Genomic DNA, 18,203 nt, shown 5'->3' on the forward strand with positions numbered 1-18,203 from the left:
GCTGTGCAACATTCAGCCACAATATGTAAGCTGTCTCCTTGCAGCGTGTCAAAGCCCAGAGACGTTGCCTCACAGGGATCACGTGATCAGATAACACTGTTTACGCTGCTCCATCTGCCAAGAGCATAGGCCGAGGCACACACATTCACACCAGCCTCCCACAGGCTCCTTGGTGGCAACATTATCTATCACCTTACATATACGCACACACACAACTCTCACCTCACACTCCCTATCATTCTCTCTCTCTCTATCTAGATATTACTTTGTATGGAGTTATTGGGGATACTTAACTTTTTCCTCGTTTCCACCTTACTGGTGTTCAACTGATATATACATATATATATATATATATATTTATATATACATATATATATATAGGCCTATATGTTTATGGCTGCTGTCCTGGTGCAGCATAGCCCTTTCTTACATTTTATCCTCATTTGTATGGACATTCAAGCTCAGCTGCCCACAAGTAGTGCCTAAAGGTAGTTGTTTTGTCTTCTAATCATTTGTTTTAAAAGGATTCTTCAAGTGCATCTTCACCTTAAAAGATATTACAAAAGATTGTATCACTTTTCTTTTTACTTTTCAAGTTCCCTTTTCCTCCTCTTTTTAATTTAAAGCTCACTGGCCCTATCTAACATGGAGTATATGAGCAAGTGTGTAAAGCTGCCTTCTGGAGTCTGAAACTGCTCAGCTCATTTGTCATTACATCCTGCTCCTAATGGGAAGAAACTGCTTTATCATGAGCTCGCAGTGTTGTTAATTAACCCTTGTTGCTAACAGCCACAGTCTACATCGCCAGCAGCTCTCCAGCCAGGGTTATCGCCGCGCCGCCTGCCTTGGGGAGCTAGCATTAGCCCTGGCCATATTTCTGCAGGTGTCAGCAGAGGTGCTTCCTCCCCCTACCGATGTGCTTTTGAGAGTATCATTCAAACAGCAATGTGGTTTTTATCTTAAATTGAATTGTTGAGGGAGATGTTAAAGAGCCATACATCACCTGGACACGCGGAGCAGAAAGGGAGAATCAGCGGCAGCACGGAGGCAGAGATGGGAATGGCTCAATGGCATTACAGATGGAATGAGCGCTATGATGAAGGCTACGTCCATAAATCCACAGGCAGTGCAAATCAAGTTGTCAGCTTGTAAATACCCTTTAGTTTGTGTTCGTGTGTGTTGTTTGTGTAAAGTTTTGCAGTGTTGTTGATGATGAGTGTTTTATTTTAGCCTTAAGGAGGTGACCTTCCGCTTCCCTTTCTCCCCTCAGTCATGTTTCTCTTCTCTCTTTTCAGTCTGAGCATCAGAACCTCCACCGCTACCTGCCTGCACTTCACAAGTCAATTGAATCAATTCGTCTACGTTCACCTTTTATCTACTGACCACTGAAAGGACACTTATACATCACACAGTCCTTTTATCCAAAAAAGCTTTCCCAATTTGGAGTTGGTCACCCTCCCTCAGGACAGAGCCTGAGCTGTTATATCAGGTCATATTGGTTTCCTCCGGGCTCACTTGGCCTCTGGCTAATGCCCTGCTCCATGTATGGATTTTCTGTCCTGTAATTCCTGAGCCTGTCTGCATGTGATCGGTTGTTCATATCTAAGCCTGCAGAATGCTGCTGATTGCAGTGGTATATCTTCATCTTATGTCTGAGTATAGCAGAGAGCTCTGCCAACAACACACTGATGTTTGCCTCGCAATGGATTTGGAGAATTAACAACAACGACAGGAGTTGCAGCTTGCAAGACAGTGTATGACTTAAGGTTTTTTATTTGATTTTCATTTGCCTCAACTGCCAGGACAACTGTGCGCTGTAGTGCAGTTGCAGAGGGTAGGACGCAAATTGTACCTCATGTGTGTTTTTCTACAGTGATCAAGTAGCATTGTTCTGCTTTTTAGTGCGAAGTGAATACATTTTTTGAAGGATGCGGAAGTGGCAGTTTTTTTTGGGGGGGATATAAACAAGACGTACAACATGATGATAGCCTTCCTCAATCTCAGCTCTTGTTTCAGCGGTGTGTTTTTCCCTTCAGGTGAGGATGTTGCTGTGGCTGGTTTTGTTCCTGCCTGCGCACTCCTCGGCTCAGCGATCAGAGCCCATGTTCTCAGCTATAACGAAGACCGTCCTTGCTCCTGACTACGACAACAACCCCACCCAGCTCAACTACGGAGTGGCCGTCACTGATGTGGATGGGGATGGAGACCTGGAGATATTTGTAGCTGGGTGAGAAACGCTTGCTCTTCCGAATGCGTTACAAGTGCTCAAGTTTTTTTTCATTATACACAGGTAGAGCAACTAATGAACTGCTGAGAGAATAGCTAATTGTAAAACAAAAGTGCAGTGTCATTTTCCAAGCTAAAGGTTGAAGGCAAAGGCAAAAGACTAAAAGACGGGAGATGGTAAGGGTGCCCGGAGGCTCACTCAGCTGATGAAAATAGATGTGATTGGATAGAGTGCCATTGATGGGAGCAGTTTGGCAAGCCTGCCTCTACCCAGCGAAGCAGCAATGAATTTCTCAGTGCTTAACAGAATATGGATGCACCAAAATGACCCTGCTTAATAAATGTAATTTAGCCAAGCCATCATATTCAGCAGGTATGCTGGACAGGAGGGCATCACAAAACCGTTCAGAGGATGTCATTTCATTGGAGGGTTAGAAAAATGTGAGGATGGAGAGGTTCAGTTTAATATACTGCTGTTGTTGACCTTTGGCACTTAAGTATAGCTTGGTATTTGATTTCAATATTCAAATTAGACTATTATACAATAGATGAAGATGGGACAAGTCACATAAAGTCACAGTGGTACCACTTCTGACTTCTGCGGTCAGAACAGAGAAGATGAGATTTTTTCCCTCCTCTTTTCTGTGTCACGTTTACCGTCATTATCATGTCACCCCAAACATATCCCCGAGAGCACAGTTTCAAAAGCTTTTGTAAGTTTGTATATCAAAATATTTCTGGGTTTTTTCAACCTAAATATTGATTTTGAACATGTTGCTTCACTCTCACCTGTTGCAATAACAGGATGATTGATTCAAGTGGGACCCTGAAGAGAACTGAGAATTAATAGTCAATATCAGGTGATAGCTGTGTCAATACTGATTATAAAAAAAACACTTAATATCTTACTGTACATTTTGTGGTCCTCTATGAATACTACATTTTCTGCCAAAGTTCAAACTGTTTTATTAATTTCAAATCGAGACATTTTCCATAAGCATTTTGTTTTTTGTCTGTTGTCCTCTCACTGTGACTCACACAAAGGGGGATGTAATGTAAGTCTGAGCACCAATCAGGATTTAGCAATTTAGCAACATGTATGCTAGTAGCTGCAAATGTAGCCTAAAGCCTCTAACCTCAGGTTGGGTAAGCTCACTTCTTTCTAAGGCCATACCCAGGATTTTTTTTTTTTTTTCATTTTCAAACTTGTTGTCTTCAGCCTCAACCAACACCCCCCCACCCCCCACCCCCACTCCCCAAGACCTAAAACAGACTTTGAAGATTTTAAATCAGGTTTTTCTGAAATTTTCAGGGGCTTTAAAATCCAGTTTTACAAAATTCTGCATAACAGTTGGGTGAGTTCATCAATAAATGAAGCATCGTAAAATTGTTTTCAGGCTTTTTTAGGCAGCATCATTAGTTAATACGCATGACTTGGAGAATACAAATGGCACTGCATGATTTAGGCTTTACAATTCTTGCTCACAGTCTTACGAAAAGAACACATAACATCTTGCTATTGGTGTCTGCTGACAGCTACAACGGCCCAAATCTGGTGCTGAAGTACGACAAGCAGAGGAAGAGGCTTGTCAACATCGCTGTTGACAACCGCAGCTCCCCTTTCTATGCCCTGAGAGACCGACAAGGCAACGCCATCGGAGTGACAGCGTGTGACATCGACGGAGACGGTCGGGAGGAGATTTATGTGCTCAACACCAATAACGCCTTCTCTGGTACAGTACAAGCTGATATACTTCTGTGAATAAAAAATATATAGATGCATCATGTGCACACTCACAAAGGGATTATAAGTCTTTTCTTGTACAGAGACAAAGCAGGAGAATCAGTATGCAGATATTAAGCTTATCTCATCTGAGTCTTCATCAGATAACAGACAAGCTTTGTGCTGCTATTAATCAATCTGAGAGCTAGAGAGCGCACACTGCCAAAACTGCAACACCTCACCTCTATCATTTTTATAAAAACTCCTGCATCACATTCCTCACTTTCAGCCACAGCAGCCTGCTCTTGTGTTTCCAATCTTCCACAGTTCTTGCATTGCATAATAACTCTTTACTCTCCGCACAATCTTCGCCTCTTTTGAACTCTCCTGAACGTCTCTCCGCATCAAGGTCGGGCAACATATTCTGACAAGCTGTTTAAGTTCCGTAATGGACGCTTTGAAGACCTACTGAACGATGACATTAACGAACACAGAGACGTGGCCAACCGTATGGCTGGGCGCTCAGTGGCCTGTGTGGACAGAAAGGTACGACACGCACAAACACAATCACAATCACACACACGGAGTACGGGTATATGCAGATCCACGCCACAGACACACACAAACTCCCCAGAGTGTCTTCTGTGTACATGCATGGCTGCCTCTGTTTGTTTACCAGTGATAACTCATGCCCTGCCTACGCCGCCCTTCTCAGCATGTGCTATGACAGTTCATTTGGGGGGAATGGTGTGCCATTTTCTCTCTTCTGTCCATCGCACCAGTGTAATTACAGGAGCCAGGCCTCGTTTGTTTTATAGAACATCGTACGAGGGGAGGAGTGATGACTGCACACTACTAACATTTGCTCTCTCCCGCTCTCTTAGTCCCTTTCCCATTGTTTTGTTCGCTCTTCCCACCTCCTTCACTCCTGTTTTTTCTCCCTCTGACTGACACGCTCACACTCTTTCTTTGTCTCTTATCTCATACCCACGCGTACAGTTCTCACTTCCAATCAGGGGAACGGGATAAAGGATGTAATAGCGGGAAGAGGACAGTAGGGATTACAATAGATTTTCTTTTAACCACAGTCCCATCTCACTGAGCACCGAGAGGTTATGCAGGTGCCAAAGCGATTGGAAAGATATCTACTTTTAATGGCTGATGCTTTTAGAGGAAGCCAAAACCCTGATGTGTGTTCTTCCATGCTAGTTCCAGCAGACAGGCAGAAAGAGAGCGAAAGAGATTACATTTTGCTATTGTTGAACAGATTTTGAACAACAGCAGAAGGTTACACCGGCCAAAACCAGAGCGTGTTGTATCGTTGGCTCAGTAGCTAATGCATTTGCTCCTGTTTACTCATAAATAAAGTGTTATCACCCAGGAAAAAAGAGGAATAATTAGTCATCCAACCATTTTGTCTCTCCCAGTCTCCTTGAAAGTGACATCCAATCATTAGTCTTTTACAAACTGATGAAGGTGACATATTGAGGGGTCTCGCATTGAACTGATGGATCGGTTCACTTTGTACTGGCAGGCAGGATGGAGCTTCTGACAGTAAGTGGATTCTAAAAGCCAGAAAAACTGAAATACATTCTTCCATTGAAAAGGAGGAAATGGAAACGTTACATCAGAGGTGGGAGCTTATTCAGGCTCCACGGTGATCGCTGTAAAGGGCATGCAGTCACATATCCCTGCACCAACATGTACTTTGCAGGCATGCATGTCACACTATTCACAGTGCCAATTCCGGTGACAGAAATTAGCCTTGGGTGAAGACTTATTGAAAAATCATTGACTTTTAAGTTTGTTAAGTAACTGCCAGTGGCCTTCATTGTAGTTCCTTCTCATTTTGTCAAGTTGTAAGTGTGTGTGTGTGTGTGTGTGTGAGAAAGTGTGTGTGTGAGAGAGAGAAAGTGGTACCCACTCCTCCCACCTCAGCAGGCCATAATGTGACGCTTGATGACATTTACATCACCCAGTCTCATTTACTTTTCTTGTCTTGTAAAAATATAGTAAGGTTAACGCAAATGGTGAAATGGCGTGCATGTGTGTGCGTTTGCATATGTGCATGTGTTTGTATTGACTGAAATATGTTAGGCCTGGTGGGAAAGCTCATTGGAATCGAGTGTGTAGTCTATTAGCGTGGTTCCGTCTGTGAGTTTGTGTCTGCAGGGACTCTGACTGATAATGGAGTGTGAAATTAATCTCCAAAGGGAGGCAGAGGAAGGAGTAGGGAGAGAGGCGGAGAAAGAGGGAGTAAAGAATAGACAGGGTGAGGGGAGATAAAGGCGAAAGAAAAGGTTAGGACTGGGAAAAGGTGAAAATATGCAGATGATATTCAGAGATAGAAAATAATTTTAAAAAGATGGTTGAAGGATATGTGTGGTGAACTTTTTTCAAATCCCATGAAAAGACCAAAACCAACAAGGAACTGGTCTTATTAACAAGTATTGTCTGTGTAGCCAAAGCCTGATTTATATTATTCCTCAGTGTCAGAAAGCTGCGTTGCTGTCCAAAAACCGTTGGATGATATATTCCTTCATTACAACAAAGACCTTGTTTACATTGTAGTTTATTTTAGGTCAACTCCTCACACACTGTCTGCTGCCATAAATATTCACTAGTAAATGTATTAATCTGCAGCTGAAAATAGTCCCCAAAGACTACACTATGCACTCCTATTTGAGTAAGCTTTGCTAAAGAGTAAATGAAAAAAATAACTCCTGGACAAAATCACTGTCAGATCAAAAATATGTGCCCAGCTGTTTTACATACTTAGCCTGTAGTAAATAGAAGATTATATCATTTTAAAAGATTTACATCATCAGTAGTTACCCATGGTCTTCAGGCTGAGCCACACAGAGGGTAGTGAAGTCAGAGAGCACTGAGACACAAACTAACCTATCACTGGGTTTGGATTTGTCATGGGATCTGTAGACAGTATGAAAGAACATATATATTGCCAGCCTAATGATCTGTTCCCTGATTACAAATTACATATTTTCTCACTTACCTCCAGTGATATTAAACCATGTAAGTAGTTTTGGTTTTATGCGAGCAGGTTTCGAGATACTGTTTCTGCCTCCAGCCCAACACAAAGGAGGTGAATGAAACTGTCCGTGTTTGTGGTGCCGACAGCGCTGAAGAGCTCCATTTTAAAAAACCATTAACAATGCGTCTTTCCAGAAACCATGTCTTTTTTACTCTGGATAATCCACAGAGCACACTGTCATACACCTCCATTGTACTGAGGTGGCGTCTCAAAACAGCAGTGGTACAAGATACCACTGAAGACAAGTTGAAAAATATATAGTCTATTTGTTTGTTTTCAAATTTGGTGAAAGGTTAAAGGTTCTGCTGAATCATCAAAAGCTTTGTCAATTCACATGTCACTACACATGTGGTTTCTTATGGCTCTGCTTTGGCGATATCAGTAAATCAAATGTAAATCATTGTGTCGGCGACACACTCAAACCTGTAGGTGTGCTGCAAAGTTCAGGACACCATGATGAACTTCATGCAACAAGTGTAATAACTTGCAAAGAAAGCAGGGGCACTTTGGAATAAAGGATGTGCAGTGAAGACTTTTTCTTGAGCTGATCTTTCACTAACAGCGTAGCTTTTTCTGAGCCTACAGGAAAAAGCATGTATCATGTCTGTATCAAAAAAAACAAAACAACTGAAATTAAATAAAAACAATATTTGCCTTTCCTCCCAGGGTACAGGGCGTTATGCTATCTACATAGCTAACTATGCCAGCGGCAACGTGGGTCCTCATGCTCTCATAGAAATGGACGAGGGAGCAAGTGACCTTTCGCAGGGCGTCATTGCCCTCTCCAGTGTGGCGGAGGAGGCTGGAGTCAACAAGTTCACTGGTAGGTAGGTGTGTGTGTGTGTGTGTGTTTGTGCGTGCGTGCGTGCGTGTGTGTGTGTGTGTGTGTGTGATGAAAGATCATCCAGCACTACTGGACCTTCAGTCTGATTTATACAGACATCTGCAGAGGAGCATGTGCTCGTTGTACCCAGAGAGTCTGAAATATAGGACTTTAGTACAGAGAGGGTGCTAGACAGGAGGAGAGTAAAGGAGAGCTGGAGAGGTGCCCGGCGAGAAAAAAAGAGAGCGAGAGGAAGAAAGAGAACATGATGGGAGTAAGCGTGAGAGAAAATAGAAAGGACTGGAGAGAGAGGAGTGTTAGTGGGCTCTTTTGGCCCCGTCAGCTGTTTACTCCAGTCAAAGTCACAAGGAAGAGAAGGGGAAGGGCGGCACATACATACATCAGACCAGCTCAACAGCCTAGAGATGGCATCTATCACGGGTTAGTGTGGTTCCTCCAGACTTTGAAAGTTTGAATACAAGTGGCTGCGGATGCGACTAGCACTGTCTTTTATGTGCAATTAGCTCAGTCACAGTCAGTCTGATCCAAGTGTTACATGCCAATAAAGACCGGACAGACTTTATTTTCTGTGGAGGTTAACTGGAAGTTGATGGTGTTACTCCCTGATTTGTGCAAAATAGTGCAGACATTTCCTGTCCGTCTATCCTGTCAGGTATTGAATGAAGGCAAACAGGCTGAATTCATCTTAGTCTTCTAGTCAGAGACACAGACTTGAAGAAATGAGGTGTAACAAGTTGATATTTGTATTAATTCCACGTGCAATAAATGCATCTAATTCAAACATACCATTCATCTTAACCTTAGTCCTTAGACTTTGCGGCAGTTTTTTAATCATGTTGACGTTTTACTGTATTTTTAATGTGTGTAAAGTATCATGCCTTTTAACGCAATGCCTTTTTATATTGTAAACTGCCTTGCTTAAAAAAGAATGTCCTCTTATAGGAGGCTAAATATTTGAATTGAACTGAATTGAGCTAATTGAACTGCAGCATTTAAATGATTATGAAACTGAATGGATGACCTTGAAATTTATTTTTTTTTTTACTTTGAAAAAAAGCACTTAAATTGGCTTGGATCAATGTAACCCTGTGATGGATACCTGTTTTGGCAAAGAAGAAGAGAACAGTAAATGCCAAAATAAACTATTTCAACATGATTTGTTACATAGACCATCATGAGTAATAAAAAATGCTGCCTCTATGATACTTTGTTGTAACAACTGAAAAGTCCTTGATGCTGACGCCTAGGTAAGCTTTTAAAGTGGGACATGACTTTGTGTTCGTGTGTAACAGAATCAATCTTCATCATCTTTTTACATGCAGGAAGTCATTTAAGCCACCAGGGGGGCAGAGTGAGCTGGCTCAGATTCGCTGTGAATGATGTACGGTAGATGGCTTTGTCATCAAACTGCCGTTAATCAGAGCAGAGGGACAGTCAGTGAAGTTGTATATCTAATGGTTACATATCTCTGGAGAGACGTTAGTGGTTTATGGCCGTAGGGGGCGAGTGATATTTGTCTGGGCTGATGGAGCGGGCCAGTAAATCAGGAGCGAGTTCTCACTCACAGCACTGACTCTGCATACTGGAAGGGCAATCAAAGCCCTTTCAGCTCCATAATTAGACTGTGCTGGTCTGAGATGAGACACTTTAGCGTGACACTTCACTTTATACAATGTCATTGGAAAATCCGGGGGTGATACTGACTGTATCGAACAGTCACAAAGATCTTTTCACAAGGAGAAAATTACTGTTAGCTTTTGGTTAATGCAAAAGATTCCCAGCATGTGTTACGCCTTTGCATTCTAGTATTTGTTTGTGCTCGTGCCTAGGTGTGTTCATCTGTGTGTTTGTGTGTGTGAAACCCATCAGAGCCTTTATCTGCCCTGCTCAGAGGACATTGCCTGTAAAGACAATAATGATCTCTTGCCGTTCAGTTTTGTTCACCCTCTCCTTCTGTTCTCTGTCTTTTTACACCCATCCTGCTTCAGTTTTTAGTTTGAAAAAAAAAAAGTCTTCTTACCCTTTTATGTGCAGGAGGGCGAGGTGTAGTGGTGGGGCCCATCGTCAGTCAAACGCTGTCCGATGTGTTTTGTGACAACGAGTACGGACCCAACTTCCTGTTCAAGAACAATGGAGATGGAACTTTCACGGATGTGGCGCAGCAGGCTGGTGAGAGAAACAGTGCAGCTTAACCTCAGTCAAGTCTCAACATGTCACATGAAGCTGGTGCAAAAACAATACACAAGGTAGTCTTCATTGTTATAATATTGTATTACCAAATAACTGCAGGTGTGGAGGACCCCATGCAGCATGGCAGAGGGGTTGCTCTGGCAGACTTCAACCGCGACGGCAAGACAGACATCGTCTACGGGAACTGGAATGGACCTCACCGCCTTTACATGCAGCTGAATAACCGCAAACAGAAGTTCAAGGTGGGTTCAAATGTGGTTCCTGGGTATTTAACAACTCTACTTGCACACTCTACACATTTAAATGCAGTGTAGGCTATATATGTATTTACCTGTTCCAAATGTTCGCACTCAAAGGTAAGCTGCAAACAGAGAAAAGCAAGACACAGTGAATGGGGATATGGACACACAAGTAGTTGTATGCAGAGTGAGAAAGTGGGGGTTCAGAGAAATGTTAACCGTCATGCCTCCTCACACCTGACCAATCCCTTCAGAAAGCAGGGACATCTTTATAGGGGTCAATTAAAGGGTCAACATGTGATTCTTGGTTTTGGACAGTTCTAAAAACAAAAGAAATCATCAGGTGAAGTCTGATTGAATCAGAGTGAGGTTGTTGTTCTTTTTTCTACTCCCAGACCAGATCAATGTCTGATGAACTGGCAGCACAAAGACAGCAAATCTCATACACTCTGAATCACAGACTTATCAATGCTTGTAGGAGGGTGGGGAATTAGCACTAGTCGCCGCAGACTCACTTTGGGACTGAATGGCATTTAAAGACAGAGGGGTGGTGATTTATAATTTTTCACTCAACTCCTGTGAGACAGCCAGAAGCGTGCATGTGTCTGCGTGGCACAGTTAAGAGCAGCAGAGACGGAAACGGCCTCTGCTGCGTGTAAATCTGCAGAGGTTTTGTTGCTTGGTGATCTATGCGTCAGCACCTGCGACTGCATCTTTTACCAAAGAGATAAACGTCACGGTAGACATCTTTATAGGGGTCACATAAGGGGTTAATGTGTGATGGTTAGCCCAGAGGCAATTCCATCAGCATGACACACACACATACACACATGCTCTCAAATACACACATGAACACGCACAAGACAAATTGAATTAGCTAGCCAGTTTTTTTTTTTTAAACCAAGATTGTTAAATCACAAGCCCAAAACACATTTAAGACCCTTCTCCCCCCCACACAAGCTGACACTCCCACTCGCCTGTATTGACCTTTGGCATGCATAATGAAGCTGTTGTATCACTCCAGTAAACCGCTAATTAAATTGGGCTGAAACAGCAGCTTGCCTGGGTATTGGAAAGTGCCGATTAGGCCTGTTTGTGCTTTAATTAAAATCTATTGCCGAGGTTTTCCTTGCAATAGGTTTAACACACTCACACGCAAAAACACACCCACATATCTAATATGTATTTAAAGAGATGGAAAAAGTCCTGCGTAGAAGTTTCCCTAGTTGTTGTTTACCAAAATCAGAGCTCATAATCAATGAAGATAAAGTCATTGAGAGGTGGTGTTTAAAAAGATTATTTAATTATAATTATAGCCAATTATTGATATCATTATTGTTTTTTCAGCATAATGAGCGAACACTCAAGAATACAAATATTTCTAATTTTGTTTACATTACATTTTGAGATATTTTATGTGTATCAAATCATAGATCAAATAATTTCTTTCTCAAAGTTGCACCCCTCTTTATCTGTAAGCCTCACGTTTCTGTGCTTCATTTTTGTTTTGGTAAGAGTCCTTTTCTTTTTCCTTATTGCACATCTATCCATCCACCTAATGGTATAGTAAATGTAAAGCTGTTCCTCTCTCCCTCTCCCTCATGGCCTTAGTTGGCCATCCCCTCTCCTTCACCTGAGAAGCAGAAGGTCACTGTGGGCAGCCCCCCCCTGCAGCTTTATGAGCCTTATAATTAAAACAGGGAGTAAATACTGGAGGGAGTGAAGGGCTGCTCTATAACTCTTCTCCGACTTATCACCGTGTCACTGAAGCGAGGAGATATCTGTTACTTTCTCGTGCAAAAACTCCTCTGCTGAGGAGACTTTTTCGGGCAGGAGAGTTGCAGTCTACTTTTCTGTTGCCAGAGGATGTAAAAAGGGTCTTTGTTCTTATCTTTAGGCTTCAGATGAAACTCTTTGCCAGGGTGACTTACAGTGAGTGAGGGAACAGATGACAGATCAGTGTCTAACTCAAGGACTGGACACCGATTATTGATGGACGTGTTGTCTGTTGTGAAGATTGAACCCGTGACCTTATGTTCCAGGTTATGGAACCATCTTTCTACCCACTGGCTCGGCTCACTCCATCTGTCCACATGTTAAATTTAATACATCCAGGACGCAGAATTTAATAAAAACAGGTTGTAGAAAAGTTCAAGTGAAAATCCTCAAAATTCTGGGGTGTGAGGGGTTGCGGTTTCTCTGCTGATAAATGACAGTCGCTGTTGTGTTTGTACAGTGCACTTCACTTGGCAGTCAAACTGCATCTTTTTTTAGATTTCTTTGCAAGAATGTAGTACAAGAGACAACAACATGTACCTTCTAACTACTCAGTGGCTGACAAATCAGATAAAGACAAACAGAACTTTGGGTGTGAACGATATGTTTCCCATAAAAGACCAAGCACATTTTAGAATGACATTTTATAGAATTTAAAATAAACATATAGAGTGAGAAAGCATTTACTCTGTTTATAAAAGTGTTGGATGTATTAGTAATCCTAACCCTAGCTGCTACCCAAAAACAGACAATTACAGATAGTTAAATTAGAGCAGAATTCACTGAAAAAGGAAAAAGAGGAGAATTTATGAATTATGTGACAAAACCAAGCAGTTGCAGATGTGATGTAACTGTCCCTATGCACAAATACGTGATGAGCATGGCAATAAAGACACATTTTGTGAATCAATTCACTGCAGAGCAACTCAGAGCACGTCCGGTCCGTGATCAGAATTTGGTTATATCTGGTTCAGTGTGTTCTGTGGTCACTGTTGCTGCATTTTCTGATTTGTTCTCACCTTATAAAAAAACATATCAAACACAGAAAAAAAAAACTTCCTGCGTGTGTGTGTGTGTGTTTCACTGATGTACATGTGCGTTTGTTTTTCTCAGGACATAGCATCCCAGAAGTTTGCCATGCCGTCCCCGGTTCGCACCGTTATCGTTGCAGACTTTGACAACGACAACGAGCTGGAGGTCTTCTTCAATAACATCGCCTACAGGGGCCCCTCCGCCAACAGGCTCTTCAGGTACTCACACGGATATAACACAGACACACACACACACACACTCACACTTACATACACACATGTTGTACGTATGGCAATATACGGCAGTAAGTTTTAATAGCACTTTGATGATTAGCTTAATGGACTACTCTTGCATCTTGATTTAATATTCTAAAACTGGGCTCAGAAGCTGAGAAGAATTTAAAAATCCCAGCCAAGGATACTTATCTAGTCTGGCATCCCGCCTCCTCCTCCACACATGAATGAATCTTTCATTAAGACAGTTTTAGGTCTCTTTTTGGCTCACGGTTTGGCTTCCTCTCTAGATAATATTAATGAACTCAGCTCTCAAAATGCAATATATGATACATATCAATTGTAAGGACTTAACAGTAGAATAAACTCATCCTGTCTGAATAAAAATCTGATCTGGCATATTTTTCTGAACAGGATGCAGCAATCATGATGAATTTTGCCATGAGCTGGTGGGTCAGTTCAAACTGAATATCAATAATCAGTGTAAGCCCCAAAGATTTCCTGGATCAGAGTATTCCTGCATGTCAGGTCGTTGGAGGACATATTTTGTCTTTCTGGACACGATGATGGTCTGACAGGGGTCACTGCTCTACAGCCCGTGGCTCTGCTCCATTGTGTAGTATGGAGATGAATCAGCTAATTTAACGCTGCTCTCTGGCACTGAAGAAAAGCTCAAACTATTGTGCCCAAGCTAATTAATTCAATACAACTAATCAATATTTAGCTGAGCTGTGGGGTTTAACAGCCAGGATCAGCACATCAGTGCACTGTGAAATGAAATTATAACTTAAGGAAAGTTGGAAATGCTTTATCACTTCAGGTACATGGCAGCTGGTCATGTATATAGCAAGGACGGGCTTTGAAAATATTATTCAATTGTGAAGTCGCAATGTCACATAGCAAAAACTCCATTACAAGTCAAATAAAAAAAAGTATTGTCAGCAAAATTTATTTAAGTTCAGCGTCACAAGTAAAAGCTGACTGGTCCCTCTTTCATGTTATATATAATAATATTGGAGTATTAGCTCTGATGCGTTAACATGTAAGCAACATTTTAATGCTGGAGCTGGTTGAGGGGAACTCATTTTATCGCTAACACTTTAAGTCCTTTGGCATTTATAAACAGTATATAAACATGTCATGAATGCTTTATAACACTCTATAATGTAATTGGAGGCATTTTTAAGTTGTCCTTTATATATAGCACTTGTCAACAATTATAGCATCTCCTATAAAGACATATTGTATATTATTGCTGCTGTGATTTACTACATTATTATTCATTGTCTGTTTATACACCAGCCTCTTCTTACAGGTGCCTACAGGAGGAGGAGGAGGAGGTTGGATTTTTAGCTGTTTACAAACACATTAATTACATTAATATAGCTATCATACAGTTAATAACTATAAAACTATAATGATTAGTTACATTAGTAACAAATAACTGTGTTGCCAAATAAATGTGGTGGAGTAAAAAGTCAAACATTCCTCTTTGAAATGTAGTGAAGTAGACATATAAAGTAAAATGAGAACCTCAAAATTGAACTTAATTGAGCTTATATATTTGTAGTGGCTATGGTATCAATGTTTTACAGTGATTGCTGGGTAATTGCTGTGATGTTGTGATTTGACAGGGTGAGCAGGAGAGAGCATGGAGACCCCCAGATAGAAGAGCTGAATGTTGGGGAGGCATCAGAGCCTGAAGGACGAGGAACCGGTGAGTGTGGCAGAACAAACAGGTGTCCAACAACTCAGCATGAGCGATGGGACACAGTGCAAGAACAAGCTTCATGTCTGATATTCCAACATCTTTCCATTAGATGGCACCAGAGCTCCACTAGGGATCAGAATTTCCTCATGAGCTTTATAAAAGAAAAAAAAAAGATGTGTTCTACATAATTAGCTCTATGACTGCTGAAACACAATGCCTATGTTTCCCTGCATGAGGAAGATAAATGTTATGTAGGCTGTTTCCTGAAGTGCATCATTACTGTGATGGATATCCAGGAGCTGTAGCCACAGACTTTGATGGTGATGGGCGTCTGGAACTGCTGGTGTCTCACGGTGAAAGTGCAGCACAGCCGCTTTCTGTCTATAAAGTCAACCAGGTGAGTGTCAGACATCTTAAAAGCCTCCGAATCAGTCTGACACTCTAGGTAGTGTGATCTGAACAGAAACCCACATTTTTCTTATTCTGTCTTGTGTCTTAGGGCACCACTAACTCATGGCTGCGGGTGATTCCACGGACCAAGTTTGGTGCATTCGCCAGAGGAGCTAAAGTGGTGGTGTACACAAAAAAGACCGGCCCACACACACGGATCATCGATGGTGGCTCGGGATACCTGTGTGAGATGGAGCCTGTCGCCCACTTTGGCCTTGGTAACGCTGACACACAATTGTTGCAGGGATCCAGCTTGCGCTGACTGGAGTTAATCTGTTGATTATTTTGGTGATTAATTGGTTAATTGTTTTGTCTATGAAATAAAAATCGAGGGTTTCAAAAGCAGTGAAAAAATAGGTCATGGTGACGTCTTTAGATTTCTTGTTTTATCTGACTCAAAGCCAGAAACCCAAAGGAATTTAATTTACAACAAATCTTCACATTGTAGAGGATGAATGTGAACATACTTTAGTAAATTGTTTCAGCTTTACTCTCTGCTAACAGATAGACAGACACTGAGACAGACAGAGAAACTGACACAATCAGCATTACAGAGAGCAGCAGTAAGAAGGAAAATGAAAGCATTGTTTTAATACCTTCAGCCTGATTAGGAATCCATGGGAGAGTGCGATGTCTGTGGGTGGGAGCTGGGTGGACAAAGAGGGAAGAGATGGGGGACAGGTGTTGCAGCTGGAAGCCAGCCCGGTTTGTGAGGAGCCGGCTCCCTGTCTCTTCCTGCCCCCCGCCTAGGACAGTCTTCTGGTGGTCATCCAGGCCTGGTAGCCCACCCACTGCTGCTCCCTGGCCCTGCTCACTGAGCCTGTTCAGTATCAGGACTGTACAAGCACAGATCAACTCTGGAGGCCCTCAGTTCTAATGCCTGATTACTCAGAACACACGCTAAGAGCAAACTTTCCACACCACGGTGGCTTCAGAGCAGACCTCCACACTTGCAAAATGCGTCACTACTTTGTGAAATGCACTCCCCACCACTAAATGAGAGGGTGTCATGTGGGAGCAGAGCAGGTGAAATATCCTTTGGCTCTCAGGCAGCACACCTGCTGAGTGGATCGCTGTCTGGCTCGGTAACTCAAGATCTGTTTGCATTAAAAATGCCACTTTAATTAAGGGCTGCAGAGGCCCTCTGGAGAGGGGCTCTCTATGCCTGATTAAAATAGTTAATGGAGAGAGAAGAGGAGGGTGCCACTCTGTCTCTCACTATGTGTGTGTGTGTGTGTCAGTGAAAAACAGAGGAAGGAGGAAACTCAATGAGAACAACCCATGACAACCTACAGTTTGTAGTGTACTGTATGAGCCTTCAACGCTAAGTTATAGTCAAATGAACATTTGTTTGTGTGTGTTGTGCCTTTGTGTGTGTGTCTGACCAGGTAAGGATGTAGCAACCAATGTCGAGGTGTACTGGCCAGATGGTCGGTCAGTGGCCCGACCCCTGGAACCTTCGGAGATCAACACAGTGCTGGAGATCGACTATCCAAGGGACGAGGAGGACGTCACTCCTACTGTGGAGATAGAGGTACAGCAGTAATTCACACTAAAATCCTAAAATCTCGTCAAGGATCATTAGGCTTTGTAGATTCGCCAATATGCGCAGAGTTTCAAAATGACCTTCTTTGGTGCTCCCAGTGGTAACATCAAAAAAGCTCAGGAGCAGGAGCCCCACTAAAGCACAATATCAACTGACATGATACGTCTTTTATCAGCTTTAAAGAATTTTAATGTTCGGTTTAGAGCTATTCTTGTTTCTGATTGGACTGACTGTTTCTTGCAGTGTGGTGATGGCTTTGCGTTGAATGAGAATGGCCGCTGCACTGGTAAGTTGAAAAGATTCATCAACCTGTCCACCACTCTATGCTTGTGCCCTCGTTTAAAATCAAGTTTACCTCCCCCTCCCTCAGACAAAGATGAGTGTACCCAGTTCCCCTCTGTGTGCCCCTCTGACCGCCCCGTCTGCACCAACACCTATGGCAACTATAAGTGCCGCGCCAAGAGGAGATGCAACCAGGGCTTTGAGCCCAACGATGATGGGTCAGCCTGTGTGGGTGAGTGGTCCTGGCAGAGTCGGGGTAGACTTAGCTGGATTACTAAAATCTGGAGAACAAAGGAAGCACTGCCAGAGAACGAGATGCCTTAAGCTGCCTTAATTACTCTGGTTTTGAGTAAAGGCTTAAAGGTGCTAACATTCCTCTGACTGTGTCCCCTCTCTGCACCCCACTGTCTTGCATGACTAACTCCCCCATGTGAATGAGCTCTCTTTCAGCCATAAAGACGCAGATGTTGGCTAACGTTTCCCTGCCCTCTGTTTTCCCTCTTTTTCTGCAGCCCAGGTGGCTTACTTTGGAGGTACACGGTCTTCTGGGGAACGCAAGTGGTCGGGCCTTTCTTTCTGGTTGCTCTCTGTCTCTGTGCTACCACTCCTCTCTACCCATCTTCAGACTGGACTACTGTAGCCGTCACTGTCTTCTCCCCATCATAACTCTCTCCACTGCTGAATGGGGATGTACAGAAACTCACGGAGAAAACTGTTCACTGAAACATCTACTCCTCCTTCTCCTCTATGGATCTCGACTATCTTTTTCCATCAGTTATTTACAGTTTGGCCCCTCCTCACCATGGCTATGTGTCACCTCTTGGCTCCCGGCCCCCTCTGGACTATAAAGAAACACACAGGGAGCATGCTCGCTGGGAGCTACAGGGTTAAGAACTAAC

At 42.7% G+C, this 18,203-nt stretch overlaps 1 protein-coding gene across 1 annotated transcript; it reads left to right on the top strand.

Annotated features, from left to right (window-relative positions):
* The first annotated feature begins 2,042 nt into the window (after window positions 1-2,042).
* crtac1 (cartilage acidic protein 1) lies at window positions 2,043-17,944 on the top strand. The gene is made up of 14 exons (XM_022763769.1): window positions 2,043-2,227; window positions 3,763-3,959; window positions 4,359-4,495; window positions 7,668-7,824; window positions 9,880-10,014; window positions 10,135-10,277; window positions 13,164-13,300; window positions 14,950-15,032; window positions 15,323-15,423; window positions 15,526-15,694; window positions 16,865-17,010; window positions 17,266-17,308; window positions 17,393-17,536; window positions 17,817-17,944. Exons 1-14 carry the CDS (start codon window positions 2,043-2,045, stop codon window positions 17,942-17,944), a joined length of 1,905 nt encoding a protein of 634 aa, XP_022619490.1.
* Window positions 17,945-18,203: the final 259 nt, after the last annotated feature.

This window comes from Seriola dumerili, unplaced genomic scaffold, assembly GCF_002260705.1.
Source record: "Seriola dumerili isolate Sdu_G_001 unplaced genomic scaffold, Sdu_1.0 BDQW01000478.1, whole genome shotgun sequence".
Taxonomy (NCBI): domain Eukaryota; kingdom Metazoa; phylum Chordata; class Actinopteri; order Carangiformes; family Carangidae; genus Seriola; species Seriola dumerili.

Excerpts from the sequence above, each read along its gene's own strand:
- crtac1 (XM_022763769.1), top strand. The coding sequence starts at position 2,043 with ATGTTGCTGTGGCTGGTTTTGTTCCTGCCTGCGCACTCCTCGGCTCAG. Across the intron at positions 10,015-10,134 it reads GGATGTGGCGCAGCAGGCTG|GTGTGGAGGACCCCATGCAG; the intron begins GTGAGAGAAACA and ends AAATAACTGCAG. Across the intron at positions 15,695-16,864 it reads TGTCGCCCACTTTGGCCTTG|GTAAGGATGTAGCAACCAAT; the intron begins GTAACGCTGACA and ends GTGTCTGACCAG.